General features: G+C 35.6%; 1 protein-coding gene across 1 annotated transcript in view; it reads right to left on the bottom strand.

Annotated features, from left to right (window-relative positions):
* Positions 1-16,215, bottom strand: part of LOC121443471 (dachshund homolog 2-like) — a gene marked incomplete at its 3' end in the record, with an annotated part of 382,748 nt that overhangs the window by 256,015 nt on the left and 110,518 nt on the right. Inside the window, 1 exon segment of the mRNA XM_041645221.1 lies at positions 15,704-15,716. Coding sequence (XP_041501155.1) covers positions 15,704-15,716 — 13 coding nt within the window.

Raw genomic sequence — 16,215 nt, 5'->3', positions numbered from 1 at the left:
GATTCATGAGAATAAGTATTCTTACCACAATGAAATAAAGAAGTATGCAGAGTAGTTGGGGGCAGGGTATAGCTCAGTCTATAATCCCCATATAGAGGAACATGAAGTAAAATGAGTACAGTGATTTAGAGAATGCTCTGCACAACATATTGAGATCATGTTTCAAAATAAATAAATTTCATCAAAAACTGTGTGTGTACACTATACATCAGTGATATATATATATAAGCTATATTTGCACATTTATACACACATGTGTGCATATATGCATGTGTGTACAGAGAGGAATAAAATGCAAAATAGATATTAGATGACATTCAATACAACTACATCTAATTCATCAATAAAATAAAAGCTAAAAGATATAAAATTACCATTTAAACTATCATCTGTAGTAAATACTAGGACGTAGTTCTGTTGCTTATAGCTTTCTTCAAATTGCACCATGGAGACTGTCGTTTTTGTTTTCTGTTTCTTTAACATTGAGAGTATCCTTTCAACACTTACAAAGGCAACATTTTGAAAACTTTTTTTTTTGCTGTATTCATGGCCAAAATACATTCGCAAAATATTTTCATGTGGTGATAGGTGGAAAGGAGAGAGACTTTCTGTGTAAAAATAAAGGGTGGAAACATTTTTAAAATGCTATGAAAACATTTGACTGCCTTAAGAGCCTAAAAGAAAACATTTATTTTGGCCACAGTGATTAAACATTTGCTTCCTTTGGAAATGCTTGCTGCCAAAATAAAGGTTAATAGCTTTTTCATACAGAAGCAAATATTTTGTTGAATCAAATGTTTTATATTTCTTTATGTTATTTTAATATTGATTATAGTCAGTATTTCTAACATCATTGTGCATGGGTGATGACACGAAAAGTATTAAGGACTCTTTGCACCTGAAAACTTCCATAAATAGCTAGATTTCCTGAGATAGTAAATGTACTACATCTACACACAGCTAAGAAATTTAGCTCTTGTGTTAAGAAATGTTGTATACAATAGCTTTTTGCAACTAAACCATCTATATTAAAAGACATTATATACAAGAAATAGCAAGAAAAGATATTGACTGAAAAGTTTTCAGTCTATAAATAACCTAGTCTATAGTTTATTTTAATATGCAATTAATTAATCTAAAACATTATTTAGTATATGATATAAAAACTGACTTTGCTTTAACTAGGACCTTATTTCTTACAGTTACATTAATTTTAATGTAGGTGTATCCTCTTTGAGCTAGTGGACCACAAAGTCCTGTCACAGAAAATGATACTGATGAATCCATACATGCATCCATTGAAAGAAGCTGCCTACTTGTATAAGAGGTGAACGATAATCTCCTTTTCAAAATTTTGAAGCTAACAGTTCTGATGTTTGCAACATACTATCACTCAATTCAGTGGTCACACACTGGGAAGCTAGTTTTAGCCTAAAGAATATGGGAAATTAAGACAATTTTTTTTTTATCAGGAAGAGAAACTGGTAAATTATCTACCCCCACAGCAGAATTTCCTGTGAAGCTTTTCTTAAAAAAAAAATTACAACTTACCAGGTCTTACTCTAGATCTTCTGAATAAAAAAGGCTAACATTAAGCCACAGTGAACTATATATTATTAGGCAGTAATCTAACCAGAACATAGTATGATGAGATCCAGATAACGCAAATGAGACGAAAATGTCTGTTTGGTCTGATTCTACTTGAATAGAGTTAGTTTCTACTACACAGCACTGCAATTCTCAACACTGTTATCCACATACAGATTACCTGACTATCTCATTTCTATTTTTGAATGTTACCTACTGTACTGTTTCCAGGTTATAAGAGCAAAGAGGCTATACAGTTCTAAGATCTAAACCAGACTGCAGTGTAAAGACCAGTAGTAAAAGTTAATCTCTTGGCTTCATTGTGACATTCTATTAAATTATCTTGGGATGATTTTCTTTATGCAGTGACATATGTCACATTTTCCTTATAATAACTTCAAAACTGTCCCAAAAGGTAAATCAAAGATAACTATTATTGAGATTTTTTTCTAAAATGGAAGAAATAATTAGAAACTGTCTCTACTCTGAACATTCATTGTATAAACTTTTTTCAAATGAAAACGTGTAAACATAAAATATATTTCAAAATAAAAGAAAGTATATGCATTGACCCCAGAAAACAAGATCGGTGTTCATTCTCAAGTAGACTGTGACTTCCTAAATTTTTCTTAAATAAACATTAATGGCACAATAAATATACTTGCTTTCCATAGAGTCTATTTTATAGAATTTTTTAGTCTATTTTTTAAGGCTTTATGATAAGTAAAAATTTGAAATAATTGTGAAGAAAAGGCTTAGACAATATTGCAAGTTTCATCAACAGAAAAATCTTTTCTCTGTCCACATGAATGTAGTTTGTTTTCAAACGTCAAAGTATAAACAAGGGTCATTTGACATTTAGAAGATAATAGAAGAAAGTACACTATTTGAAGAAAGCCGAAAACTAAGAGGAAAAGTAGTATAGAATAAAATGTAGCTGGTAAAGTGATATATTCTGTAATCTACATATATTTGTTTATTTCCTGGAATCTGATATATAGAAATTGTCTATATTTATGGAATACAATATATTGTTACTTTAAATGAGCTAACAGATACCTTATCTCACAAATGAAGAAACTTTCAAATGTATAATTCAGTGTTATTAACTATAATAACCTTGATGTTCAAACCATTTTATGTATAAGTATTTAATATTTATTATCCCATTTAATTAAGTACTGTCACTTGTTATTCAGTATTCTTATAAAGAATATCATAAAATATAATAACCTTACCAATAAGAAGACATTTATCATGTTTAGAATAAAATATCAACAGATATGAATAGGTAACATTAACAAATTTAAAAACTAACTTCTTTTAATGTTATACTTCATTTATAATTAGAAAGTAAATAACTATATGGGGCACAAAGTGATGTCTCAATAATCTATATACTGTCATGTGGGATTCTATTCTGTATTCTATCAATATGTCTTATTGTCATAGATTAATAAAGAAGTTGCTTTCGGCCAATGGCTTAACAGAATATAGACGGACTGGAAATGATAAAGAGAGTAGGTGGGGTCGAGGACATACCATGTAGCCACCAAAGGAGACAGATGTGCCCCAGAACCTTGCCAGTAAACCACAAGCCATGTGGTAATACATAGAATAATAGATATGGGTTGATTCAAGATACAATAGTTAGTTCATTAGCTTAAGCTATTGGCCAAACAGTATTGTAATTAATATAATTTCTGTATGATTATTTCAGGTCTGGTCAGTCAAGAACAAAAAACAGCCACCACCTACAAAATGACACAGCAACATGAGGAAACTACATTCATATGAAAACAGAGAGAGTTTAAAAAGAAATTCTAGGCACAAAAGAACAGAGTTAGGCACGACTTCTTGGTAGCTGTATTTTTTTTTCAGATTTGCTATGTTTGCTCATAGCAAACAGAGGCACAATTCCTATAAGAAAAGGCTTCCTGACTCAGCTGTAGAAGGAAAAACTGTTCGGCTCCTTCAAAAAGACCTCCTAGTTTGTGATATTTGCGCAAACAGCTCAGGCTTTACCTTGAGACCAAGACTTTGAATGCAGGTTATGAGAAGAGTGCTAAAACTCACTTAATGGCAACATAGACTCACTATGTGCCTGAAAATAGGGCAATGTGCATGCTAGCAGAGCTGACACTGAATGGGTCTCCATCATGTTGGACTGGGCAGAGCCAAAAGGCAAAACAGCCTTAGTCCTAGCCATACCACTTAGCATTTTAAGAAGCAGTCCTGGTCAAAAATGGATTACATATACACAGTTAAGACAGATTCAGATGAAAAAGACCTCTAAATGGGTCACAGTGTTGGATAAATGTATGTAGGTCTGGGAGAGAGAAATAAAAGAATATAGAATGTTATTTTAAAAAGTAAACTATTTAAAAGAAATAAAACAAAGTCTTTAAAGAGACAGAGGTCAGATAGTCATAGATTAAAAAAATAAAGAAAAATAAGCCATGTAATGATAGAAAATACACAGAGAGTCTGGATTATGTATATTATTGTGTTTTCTTTGAATTTTTTGACTGTGAATGAGCTAAGTACAGAGAGCTATTTCATCATATGGACTGCTGAACTAAACCAACATATATATTTTAAAGGTATTTTGAATTCAAAATTGGATCTAATGATTTGTTGCATTGGAAAATAGGTTCTTCTTTTGTTTTCACAGAGGATGAAAACCTGTGGATTCCTCCAGACTAATGTCATTTGATGGACCAAGACCACACAAAAGCTCTCTGTGAACCCCCAAAATTATTTCAACCAACAAAAAGCAGGAAGCAGTTTGGAGAGAACTACGCCCAAAATCCCAAATATTGTTTATAAATATTTGTTTACATTTAAAGGGGTATATATGCTATAGGGATTTGCATTGGTATCGATCTTGGTTTATTGATAAAATTTAAGGTCAATTTTGTTATATGTATATTTATGCTCTTGATTGAGGGCTTGGGAAGCTCATTTTAAAATGTAATGTATAATTAAGAAATACAGGTTAATAGATAATCATCTATAATAGTCAAGCTTGTAGTCATGTTAGTTAGGCTTTCTAGATTTACAGACATATATTTCAGATGGAGAATTATTCTTCAAACCTTTCAAAGACTAACAGAATATGGCATTTAAAACATTTAGCAACTAAGGACTTTTAATGACAATGAGGCATGTCTGCTTCTAGCAGCACCAATTACTTCATAGAGGTTTATAGACATTGAAGAAACTCATTATGGAATTTGCCTTCCATGTGACAAGGCTAGCCACTTAGGCAAAAAACTCCTCTTGCCTGGACTACATGATAGTATGCTGTATAAATTGGACATGCAGGACCCATAGGAAAATAACTGCTTAAGTTTCCTAAAGAAGGCAAGACAGTCCTTCAGGGTTTCTGCTTCATGAAAGAGTCTGCCAGACATTCTGCAGGACACAGAAGAAAGTGACTGACAAATTGACTATATGGGCTGAACTGTCTTTGAAATTTCCTGCTTCATGGAAAAATCTGCCAGATACTATGGGCCTGTAGGCTGAAGATTAGATGCCCCAATGTTACAGAAGAACTTTGGGTTACTGTCCATACTGTGAGATATCTCTGTCAAATCTAGAGTTTTTGAAGTAGCTTACAATGCATTTCCTCTTTTTTACTTAGGTAATATTATATCCTTCTAGGGTCTTTAATGGCATTGAAGAATATAGTTATAACTATAGTTATAACTATATTTTCCTTAACTGTGATAAAATATAAATATAAATATCAAAACTGTAATTCTGGGTTGATAACTATTTTGTTGTATGTAATCTAGCTACGTTAAAGTTAAAACTCTCCTTTTTAATTAGACAGAAAAGGGGAGGTGATGTGGGATTTCCCTCTGTATGTTATGAATATGTTTTATTGTCATTGGTTAATAAAGAATTTGCTTTCGGCCAATGGCTTAATAGAATAAAGTCAGGCTGGAAAAGATATAGAGAGATTAGGCAGTTTCAGGCAGATGCCATGTAGATGATGAAGGAGAAAAACGTGCACCAGAACCTTGCCGGTAAACCATGAGCCTCATGGTAATACAGAGAATAATAGAAACGAGATAATTAAAGATGTGAGAGTTAGTTCATGAGAAGCTTAAGCTATTGGCCAAACAATATTGTAATTAATATAGTTTTTTGTGAGTATTTTGGGTCTGGGTGGCCAGGAATGAACAAGAAGCCTCCACCTACAATATTGTAGAATAATGACCAAATGCAGGTTAATTATCAAAACTCTTTTCTCTAAATAATCATTTATTTTTTGGTGAGAATAATAAAATATTGCCATTATCCAATTATTGTCATGTTAACTTTAAAGATAAATAAATTGTGTTCAGAGACATATAAAACCACTTACTCAAGTCAGAAAAAAGAATAAATAGACTATGGAACTAAGGTTAAAGCCCTAGGAATCTAAACCAAGGAGTAACAACCTCCTCACTATTTTATATTATCTCCAGTCACAGATTAAAAAGCAGATAACACACTTGAGAACTAACAAACTTCCAAATGTAGGCACTGCAGTTCTCAATTGGAAACTTGACTCACAGAGTTTAAGTAATAAAGTTAGTATCACAATGTTAGTAAAATAACTCAAAATCATATCAACTTGATTCTGAATTTATATATTATTTTAATATGTAATATGGTCCCATTATGAAAATATTTTACATTACGTATTTCATGGAGAAAAGATTTTTGGTGGGGTATTTTTCCTTTATATATGCAATTGACATGTGTTTTTATAATTATGATAGTATTTATTATGGTTATTAAATTAATTTTGAGAAAGTATTACTAAAATAGTTACAAAAGTTTATGATTTTTAAAATATGTAGAAAATGTTGAAATTAAAATATTTCAAATAGTTTTGAGTATATGAATAGCATCTACAAGAGGGCTATCATTAAAATGAATATAATAACACACATTTATATTAATTTATGCTGCAAAAGAGTTCAATTCTGTAGCATTTAAAGTATATTTTTTGATAAATAGTAAACCAATTAGTCTGCAAGAGCTCCTCTCCACACTGAGCCCTCATGTCCAGAGTTTTGTAGGACTTACTGATTTCACCTTTGAGCCTATTAGAGTTTCTCCAATAGCATTTTATACATAAGGAAAGGAAAACTTCATTTACAAAAAGCATTATCCATGCTTCCCCATATTGACAAGAAAATTGTATTAATAGACTGTTGTTTGAACAAAAATTTTCATAGCCAAAAGATTACATTTAAAGTACCTAGTCCAATGTTTCTAGATAAATGGAATTTGTATTCTGTTATCAAAGCTGGAGCAACCTGAGAGTTTATGTTTAACCAATTTCTGTTTGTGCTTAAAAAAATCCAAAACAGATGCATCCTGATTTCAGTTCTTTTCATTTCCTTTAAAACTAATATTATATGTTAAAATTAGATGTCTATATATCCTGGCTTCTTCAGAGAAGAAATTAGGAAACTTAGTCCCACACTGATCCTGGAAAAACCTTTCATTGTTCCTTCTGTTTCAGGTCTCAGTTAAGGAAGGGCTTTGATTTCATTGTATAGCCCATTATTATAGGTTTTATTACTACTGTTGCCGCATGATTAAAGAGAAGGAAATATAGTGGTAGATTAACACCTACTATGGGTCAAACACAATGCTAGATTTACATCATCCTCCTATAATTCTCTAAATACTCTTTGAACTGGGTATTATTACACAGCTTTATACTGCAAAACTAAGCTTGAGAGAACTTAACTTTCTGAAAATTAGCCATGAGATCCAGGATTGTAGCCCTCATTTGTTTTACTCCATCAACTATTTAATCTTAATTTATTTAATGGGAGATAAATGATCTTATTTCGTTTCTAACTAATAGAATAGAACCTCCTCAGAATGTAGAAAACAATTGCAACCATAACAAAATCAGTATAAACAAAAGAGTTAAGGAAGGGAATTTTGTATAGCCATCTCACTTGGAAAAATGCCCTGTATCTCTGTAATTTAGCAAACCAAAACAAAGCCAATTCAGACAAGAGAAGAGCTAAGGACTTAACACTAGGAGTGATTTTTAAATAAACATGAAAGAAGCATAGTAAGTGAATAACAAAATTCACATTTTTAAGTGTGATACATAAATAAGGGAATAAGTAAACTACCCGGAGTTTGTCCTATAGAACTACAAAAGTAGAAAAAGAACAGTAGATACATTAGAGACAAAACTATAAGGATGGAAATGAAATTGTCCTAAAACACAATAAGTCAGGAGACAGGCCATTAAACAAACTGAGGCTATGACAATAACATGTAGCTATTTTTTTCCTAAATAGAAATATTCCTTCTTAGAGGGTGGAGGGAGGAAAGTCCTTATAGACTCAGGAAGGACATTCAGTGAATACTGAAATCTGGACCCATCCTCATTTATTCTCCACATGCTTATATACTTCACTCTAAAAGGGAAAATGGGAAGCAACAGATTTCATTAACACGATATAAGGAATAGACTTGAATTCCCTGACCTTTGGTCCAAGTGAAGCAGATTAACCTCTATAACCAAAATACTAATTGATACACCCTAGGTCAGAATCTCCTGTTTGTAGGCAGATCTGTTGCCAACAACTTTGAAAGAACAAAACTAAACTCAAACTCTCTGGTCTCCAGTCAAGGTGGAACAGGCTCACATCTGTGAGCATCCACAGAACTCCTTGCACTGGGAAAGACATTAAAACAATCAAAGAAGGAATCTTAGTCTGACTTGTGATTCACTGAGGCATGGGAGCAAAAGAGATGAGTCTGAATACTGTAGTAGAAGTATACAAACTAAGCAATGTAACTACCCAACTGTCCTTAAAATAAAATGCTGCATATCCTGAGATAATATAAGGTGAATTAGTCCTTGATGGAATTACTCATGGTAACCATCAGAAACACTTTATCTTCATTTATAATATCCATGAATATTAGGGACTAGAAGACAATGTAGGAAGGCTAGGTATCATTGATGAAAACAGACATTGAGGGGTAGTTAATGTTGGATGCCCAGTTCTGAGGATCATGTAGAGAACTTGGTTCACAGAAGAGTAAAGAAAGAAGTTATTTACCAGGAGCCTAAAGACCAGTATGCGTTTTAATGACTTTGTTGAGCCCCATGATGAGACACAGTATATGTGAGATAATGGAGTATTTGGTAAGTCTGACAAACATGTAAATTAGGTTTGTAAGCCCTTTCCTTTTCCCACCTTACCAGCACAAATGATGTTGACCCCTGACCCCACCCTGACATCCTTCCATGGCTCAGTGTAGGCCACACTGTTCAGTAAAAAAGGTAAATGACCTGCCTGCCCACTGAACTGCCCTAGACCCTAGATTCTGTTCCAAAAGTTGCATTCCAGCTCTCAAGCCTTCCCATCTCATCAGCCTCCCCTTCACCAGTGCCCCCTACAACTCAAGAATATGCCACTTGTTAAGGTCCAGGTCGTACAAGGTAGAAGAAGAGGTTCAGGCCATACCATTCAGAAGAACAGAGACCCCTGCTACAAAAGAGACCAAGCTAATCTATAGATGGCCAGCTCCCAACTTGGACAAAGATATACTACTAGATTTAGAGGTCATGCTGGCCCCTAGAAATCCAGGCCATAGAAACTAGAAGACCAGCCGGGTGGTGGTGGCGCACGCCTTTAATCCCAGCACTCGGGAGTCAGAGGCAAGTAGATCTCTGGGAGTTCGAGGCCAGCCTGGTCTATAAGAGCTAGTTCCGAGATGGGCACCAAACAAAGCTACAGAGAAACCCTGTCTCGAAAAAACCAAAACAAAAAAAAAAAAAAAGAAAAAAGAAAAGAAAAAAACTAGAAGACCAAAATAAGAAACAGAAACCAATGAACAAACACCAATCCAACAAAGATAAACTTAGAAATCAGAACCTAAACCTAATCATCCCAATCCCAGATGCATGTAAGAATACAAACAAGAACAGCCTGAGCAAACTGCCACCACTAAAGTCCAACTATCTTACAGCTGACATGATTATTCCTACAGAAAACGATGAATATTCCAACACAGTCAAAGCAAAAGAAAACAACCTTAAAATCAACTTTCTGAATCTGAAGATCATAGAAGTTATTAAAGAAGAAATGAAAAACTCCCTTAAAGCAATTGAAGACAAAAACAAAAATTGATAAATCCCTTGAAAAATGCAAGAAAGCCGAGAAAAAATAAAGAGGTGAAAAAAAAAAACTATTCAAGACCTGAAAATGGAACTAGAAAAAAAAACTGACAGAATTCTGGAAAAGAAAAATGTGGGGAAAGGAACAGGAACTACAGATACAAACAACACTAACATCATACAAGAGATATAAGAGAGAATCTCAGTAATTGAAGACAAAACAGAAGAAATAGATTCATCAGTCAAAGAAAATGTTAAATCTAAACACAAAACACCCAGGAATACTGGAACACTGAATCATAAAGACAAAACCAAGGAATAATACAAATAGAAGAAGAAAATTCCCATCTGAAAGGCTCAGAAAATGTTTTCAACAAAATCATAGAATAAAATTTTCCTAACCTAAAGGAAGAGATGCCTAGGTCTAGGTAGTGATTTCTGTGTTTTCTTTCTTGGATAGGTGTTTTCTCCCTTAGTTTCTCTTTCCTCTCTGGTCTTCTGGCCTAAATGGCCAAGGGTTTTGGTGATGAGTGTATCTTCACATCCAGTAGAGTGTCCCCTCTGAGGTTTGGGTGGCTAGTGTTCCCCAGATCAGCCCTGACCTCTGGTAGAGCTGAAAACATGTCCAAAGTTTTAGACCAAGTTTTGGAGCCAAGGTAAGGGGGTGGAGTCTGAGATCCCTATATCTGGTCTAGCCTCTGGGTTCCCTAGAACCAGAGGCCTCCCCTTCCACCAATGGACAGTTCATCCAGACAGAATCTAAACAGAGAAATAATGGAACAAATGTTATGACTCTAAAGGATCTAATATATATCAACAAAACACTTCATTGAAACATAAAAGAATATACCTTTCTCTCAGAACCTCATGGAACTTCTTAAAAATTGGCCATATACTCACTCAAAAAAAAACAACTTTAAACAGATACAAGAAAATTAAAATAAGCCCCAGTATCTTATTAGATTGCAATAAATTAAAACAGAATTTCAACAACAGAAAAGACAGAAAGCCTAAAAATTTATGAAAAATAAACAACACTACTTAATTACCATTGGATCAAGAAAGAAATAAAAGCTTTATATAATTCATTTAAAATAAATGCACACCATAAACAAATATATGGGACACAATGAAAGTGGTGCTAAGAAGAAAGTTAAAATCACTAAGTGCCTTCATGAAGAAATTAAAGTGATTTCATATGAGATAAAATATGAAAATCAACAAAATCAAAAAATGAAACATAGGATATTGACACCTCAGAAATTCAAAGACTCATTATGACTTAATTCAAAAATCTATACTCCACAAAATAAAAAATACAAAGAAACAGACAATTTTCTCAATAGATACCACTTATACAAGTTAAATCATATCAAATAAACTCTTGAAATAGACCTATAACTACCCCTAAGAAAATAAAAGCAGTTATTAAAATTTTTCCAACCAAAAAAAAAAAACCCTGGGCAAGATGATTTTAGCAGACCTTAAATTCTACCAGACCTTAAAAGAAGACGTACTACTAGTACTCGTCAGATCATACCACAAAGTATAAACATAAGGAACATTGCTAAATGCATTTTATAAGGCCATAGTTACATTGATACCCAAACCACATAAAGGCTCAGTTCAAAAGAGAATTACAGCAGTTTCCCTCATGAATATTCATCCAAAAAATACTCAAAAGTACTTGCAAACTGAATCCACAAAATATCCCAAAAGGTCATCCACCATGATCATATAGTCTTTATTGCAGAGATATAGGGATGGTTCAACATAAGAAAAATCTGACAATGTAAGCCTTCATACAAACAAACTGAAAGAAAAAGAAAACACATGGTCACCTCATTATATGTTAAAAAGGTTTTTGACAAAATCTAACATGCTATCATGATAAAAGTCTTGCAAAGATCAGGGATACCAAGGACATACATAAACATAATAAAGGCAATATACTGCAAACTAATAGACAACATCAAATTAAATGGAGAGAAATATAAAGCAATTCCACTAAAAGCAGTGACAAGATAAGGCTGTCAATTCTCAATATCTATTCAATATAGTACTTGAAGTTTTAATTAGAACAATAAGACAACTAAAGGAACCCAAAGTAATACAAATTAGAAAGAAAGAAGTCAAAGTATTGCTATTTGCAGATGATACAATAGTATATTAAACAACCCCAGAAATTCTACCAGAAACTCCTAAAGCTGTTAAATACCTTAAGTGATATGGATAGGTACAAAATTAACTCAAAAAGATCAGTAGATGGCCATCTCCTATAACCAGGCAAGACTTCCAGCAGAGGGACTGGGACACCATCCCAGCCATACAACCTTCAACCTACAATTTGTCTTGCCTACAAGATGTGCTGGGCTAAAGGTGTTGCAGAGAGATGGTTCAGCAGTTGAAAGCACTGATTCTTCTTCCAGAGGTTCTGTGTTCAATTCCCAGCAACCACATGGTGGCTCACAACCATCTATAATGAAATCTGGTGTCCTATTTTGGGGTGCAGGAACACATGCAGGCAGAATACTGTATATGTAACAAATAAATAAATCTTAAAAAAAATAATGTGTTGCAGAAATTGTGGGAATGATCTACCAATGACTGGTCCAGCTTGAGACTCATGCCAAGAGAGAGTACACTCCTGACACTGCTTGCAAACACAACTGACAAAAATTAATAGAAGCTAATAAAATAAATCCTATTAATATTCTGCTATACTCATAGATTGCTGCCTAGTCCAGTTGTCACCAGAGAGGCTTCACCCAGCAACTGACTGAAACAGATGCAGAGATCTACAGCTAAACATTAGGCTGAGCTCTAGGAATTTGGCAGAAGACAGAGAAAGGACTATAGGAATTGGAGGAGTCAAGCACACTACGAGAAAACCCACAGAAACAACTAACCTGGGCTTATATGCTCTCACAGAGACTGAACTGACAACTGGGAGCCTGCATTGAATTGACCTAGACCCTCTCTGAACATATGATACAGTTGGGTAGCTTCGTGTTCTGGTTGGGACTCCTAATAGTGGGTACAGGGGCTGTCCCTGACTCTGTTGTCTGCTTTTGGGACCCTTTTCTCCTACTGGATTGCCTTGCCCAGCCTTAATAGCAAGAAAGTATCTAGTTTCTACACAACTTGGCATAGCATGGCTGGTTGATATCTATAGGAAGGAGGCTTGCCCTTTGCTGAAGAGAAATTAAAGAAAGCATGTATAGGGAAAGAGGGGAGGTGGGTTGGGGTGGGGTGTGGGGCAATACTGGGAGGAGACCAGTGAAAACCTTAGTCAGGATATACAAACAACAAAAAGTAAATAAATAAAAGTAATGAAAAATGATAAATGAATAAAAACAAATTTCCATGCATGGTTTAGGTTAAATTTCTTAAGAGGCTTTTGAGTGAGGTGATATTATTAGAAAACCCACTAACCCAGCTTTGTGCCCCCATTCCCTCTGTGTCCCTTCCTATTAGAACTTAAAAGGAGCTGAGGACAAACCCTTCCAATTGAGGTTTGTTCCTAGTCACAGAAAGTAGCTGAAGCTGTGTACATGGCTAACTGTCTATAAAGCATTGAAACAAGAAATATCCAGCACTGTATCTACCTTAGTAACACTGAAGACAACTTCCTATTGTCTTCACTGTTACTCGGAAGATCTTTTGGATGATGCTCTCTGGAGTGGTGCAGAATCAAGCTTTTCAAAGAAGAAATGTATAAGTACAGCACTTAGGTAAGGTGTGGAAATCTCCAATGTCATGCTGGCCATAATCTGACTGGTGTCCTTTCAAACAACTGAACTGCCAGTAACTAAAACAATTTTCAAACCAAATAAAGTCCTATATGAATACCATCCATTCCTATAGACAGGTAATACATAAGTGAAACAAGGGGGGATCCAAGTAGTAATGAGTAGCTATGGCAATAGGCATGAACACAGACAATATGTGGTTAGAGAAAAAGAATAATAGTGGAGTGTGGTTTGAAATAACTCATGAGTCTGTGACAATATGTACTAACAACTGTGTTTAGTGGGCTGGTTTTACAAATTCTATGTGAGTAAAGAGGAACTAGAAGGTTCTGAGTTACCAACTATGGAGACAACAGATGTAGAATGAAATATATAGCATTAGGCACCTGGGAGCCCCTCTAGGGTCAGGTCTCTTGCCAACCCTAAAGTGGCTCCCTTAACTAAGAATTGTGGTTCCGTGCTCCCCTGTCCAACCTTCCTTTATCCCAATCCTCCTGTTTTCCAAATGCCCGACCTCCTTCCCTTCTAACTTTTCTCTCCCCATCTCCCCTTACCCCCATCCCACCCCACCCCCAAGATCCCAATTTTCTCCCCGGCAATTTTGTCTACTTCCCTTAGCCAAGAGGATAACTATATGTTTTTCCTTGGGTTCCCCTTCTTACTTAGCTTCTTTAGATTCACCCATTGTAGACTCCGTGACCCTTATTTGTGGCTAGAAACCAATTATGAGTGAGTACATCCCATGTTCATCTTTTTGGGTCTGGGATACCTCACTCAGGATAGTGTTTTCTATTTCCATCCATTTGCATGCAAAATTCGAGAAGTCATTGTTTTTTACCGCAGCCCAAGCTGAGGTCCCCAGTTAGTTCCTTGGGCAGTTGAGGATAGGGAACCTGAAATGACCCTATCCTAGAGCAATACTGATGAATATCTTGCATATCATCATAGAGCCTTCATCTGGTGATGGATGGAGATAGAGACAGAGACCCACACTGGAGCACTGGACTGAGCTCCCAAGGTCCCAATGAGGAGCAGAAGGAGGGAGAACATGAGCAAAGAAGTCGGGACCACGAGGGATGCACCCACCCACTGAGACAGTGGGGCTGATCTATTGGGAGCTCACCAAGGCCAGCTGGACTGTGACTGAAAAAGCATGAGATAGGGCTGGACTCTCTGAACATGGCGAACAATGAGGGCTGATGAGACGCAAAGGACAATGGCATGGGGTTTTGATCCTAAGTAATGTGATGGCTTTGTGGGAGCCTAGCCAGTTTGGATGTTCACCTTCCTGAATATGGACGGAGGGGGGAGATCCTGGGTCTTACCACAGGGCAGAAAACCCTGACTGCTCTTTGGACTGGAGAGGGAGGGGGAAAGGAGTGGGGGGAGGGGGAGAAGGGTGGGAGGAGGGGGCGTAGGGTGGGAGGAGGGGGAGGGAAATGGGAGGCTGGGAGGAGGTGGAAACTTGTTTTTTTTCTCCTTTTCTCAATAATAATAAAAAAAGAAATATATAGCATTATTCCATGGGAATCAGAACCCATGAAAGTTTTCCATAGTTCAATAAGTCCTCCTGGAAACTGAGAAGCAGATGTGATTGCGAAAATACAGACCATCTCTTTTCAGGAACCTTTGGCAGCTGCTTCTTGGGGATCATACAGAATCTACCTTTATAGGAACCAACATAGCCTGAAAAATAACTAACATAATCACAAAATACCCTAATCGTTTGAACGTTGTCCAAGCACATGAGGCTTGGTAATGATCACAGATAACATAGATGGAAATTCTGATGGGACAACCTGTTCCAAGATGAATTTACATGTATTCTCCATAGAACCTATGCCTGTTCATGAGGGATGTAAATATGTCCTCACCTGTGTGGACACTGACACTGGCTCTTACAAGTATTTCCATGCAAATAAGCAAGAGTTAAACCACTATCAAGTGTCTCATCCAATTCACTGTTATATATGGGCAATCACAGAAAATCAATTGTGTCAGATACACATATTCTACAATGAGGTTTAAGAGCAACTAAGTCCTAGGTAATTCCACCAACCTTATAATCCTGCTTGGGTTGTATTAATTAAAAGAAAGAATGGATTATTGTTAAAATAAGAACAAACTTAAAAACAGAAAGTGCTATGTACAGGAAGAAAGGGAGACTCCCAGAAGTTGAAATGTTAATGAATAAAAATCTCACTGCCAGGGCTGAGCTACTCTTCTACAAAATATTGATGTGATAAAAAAAACATTACCAAAATCAGCTTACAGAGAGAAACGTTTACTTCCATTTACAACTTGTAGTACATCACCCAGAGAACTCGGGGAAGGAACTCAAGACAGAAACCTGGAGACAGGAGGCAGAAACTGAATCAGAGGCCATGGAGGAGTTTTCCCAACAGCTTGATTCCCCCGGCTTGATCAGCTTCATTATAGAACTCAGGATCATCTGTTTAATGGTGGAAACATTCAGTGTGCTGAGCCCCTTCACATTAAATATTAATCAAGAAATCACCCCGCAGACTTAACTACAGAGAAATTTTATGAAGACATTTTTTCTCAATCATGAATTCATTTTTCCTAGATTACCCAAGCTAATGCCATGTTGACAAAAAAAATAGCTAGCACATCCAAATAGGTCTTCAAGCCCAACAAATCATAAAAGTTATTGCCACTGCTGGTGGCCATAAAGCAGAACTGGATAGTAAGTCC

This window comes from Microtus oregoni, unplaced genomic scaffold (assembly GCF_018167655.1).
Source record: "Microtus oregoni isolate MIOR12 unplaced genomic scaffold, Mior012 000107F_ref0000227, whole genome shotgun sequence".
NCBI classification, from domain to species: domain Eukaryota; kingdom Metazoa; phylum Chordata; class Mammalia; order Rodentia; family Cricetidae; genus Microtus; species Microtus oregoni.
This window is presented reverse-complemented; position numbering and strand designations above follow the sequence as displayed.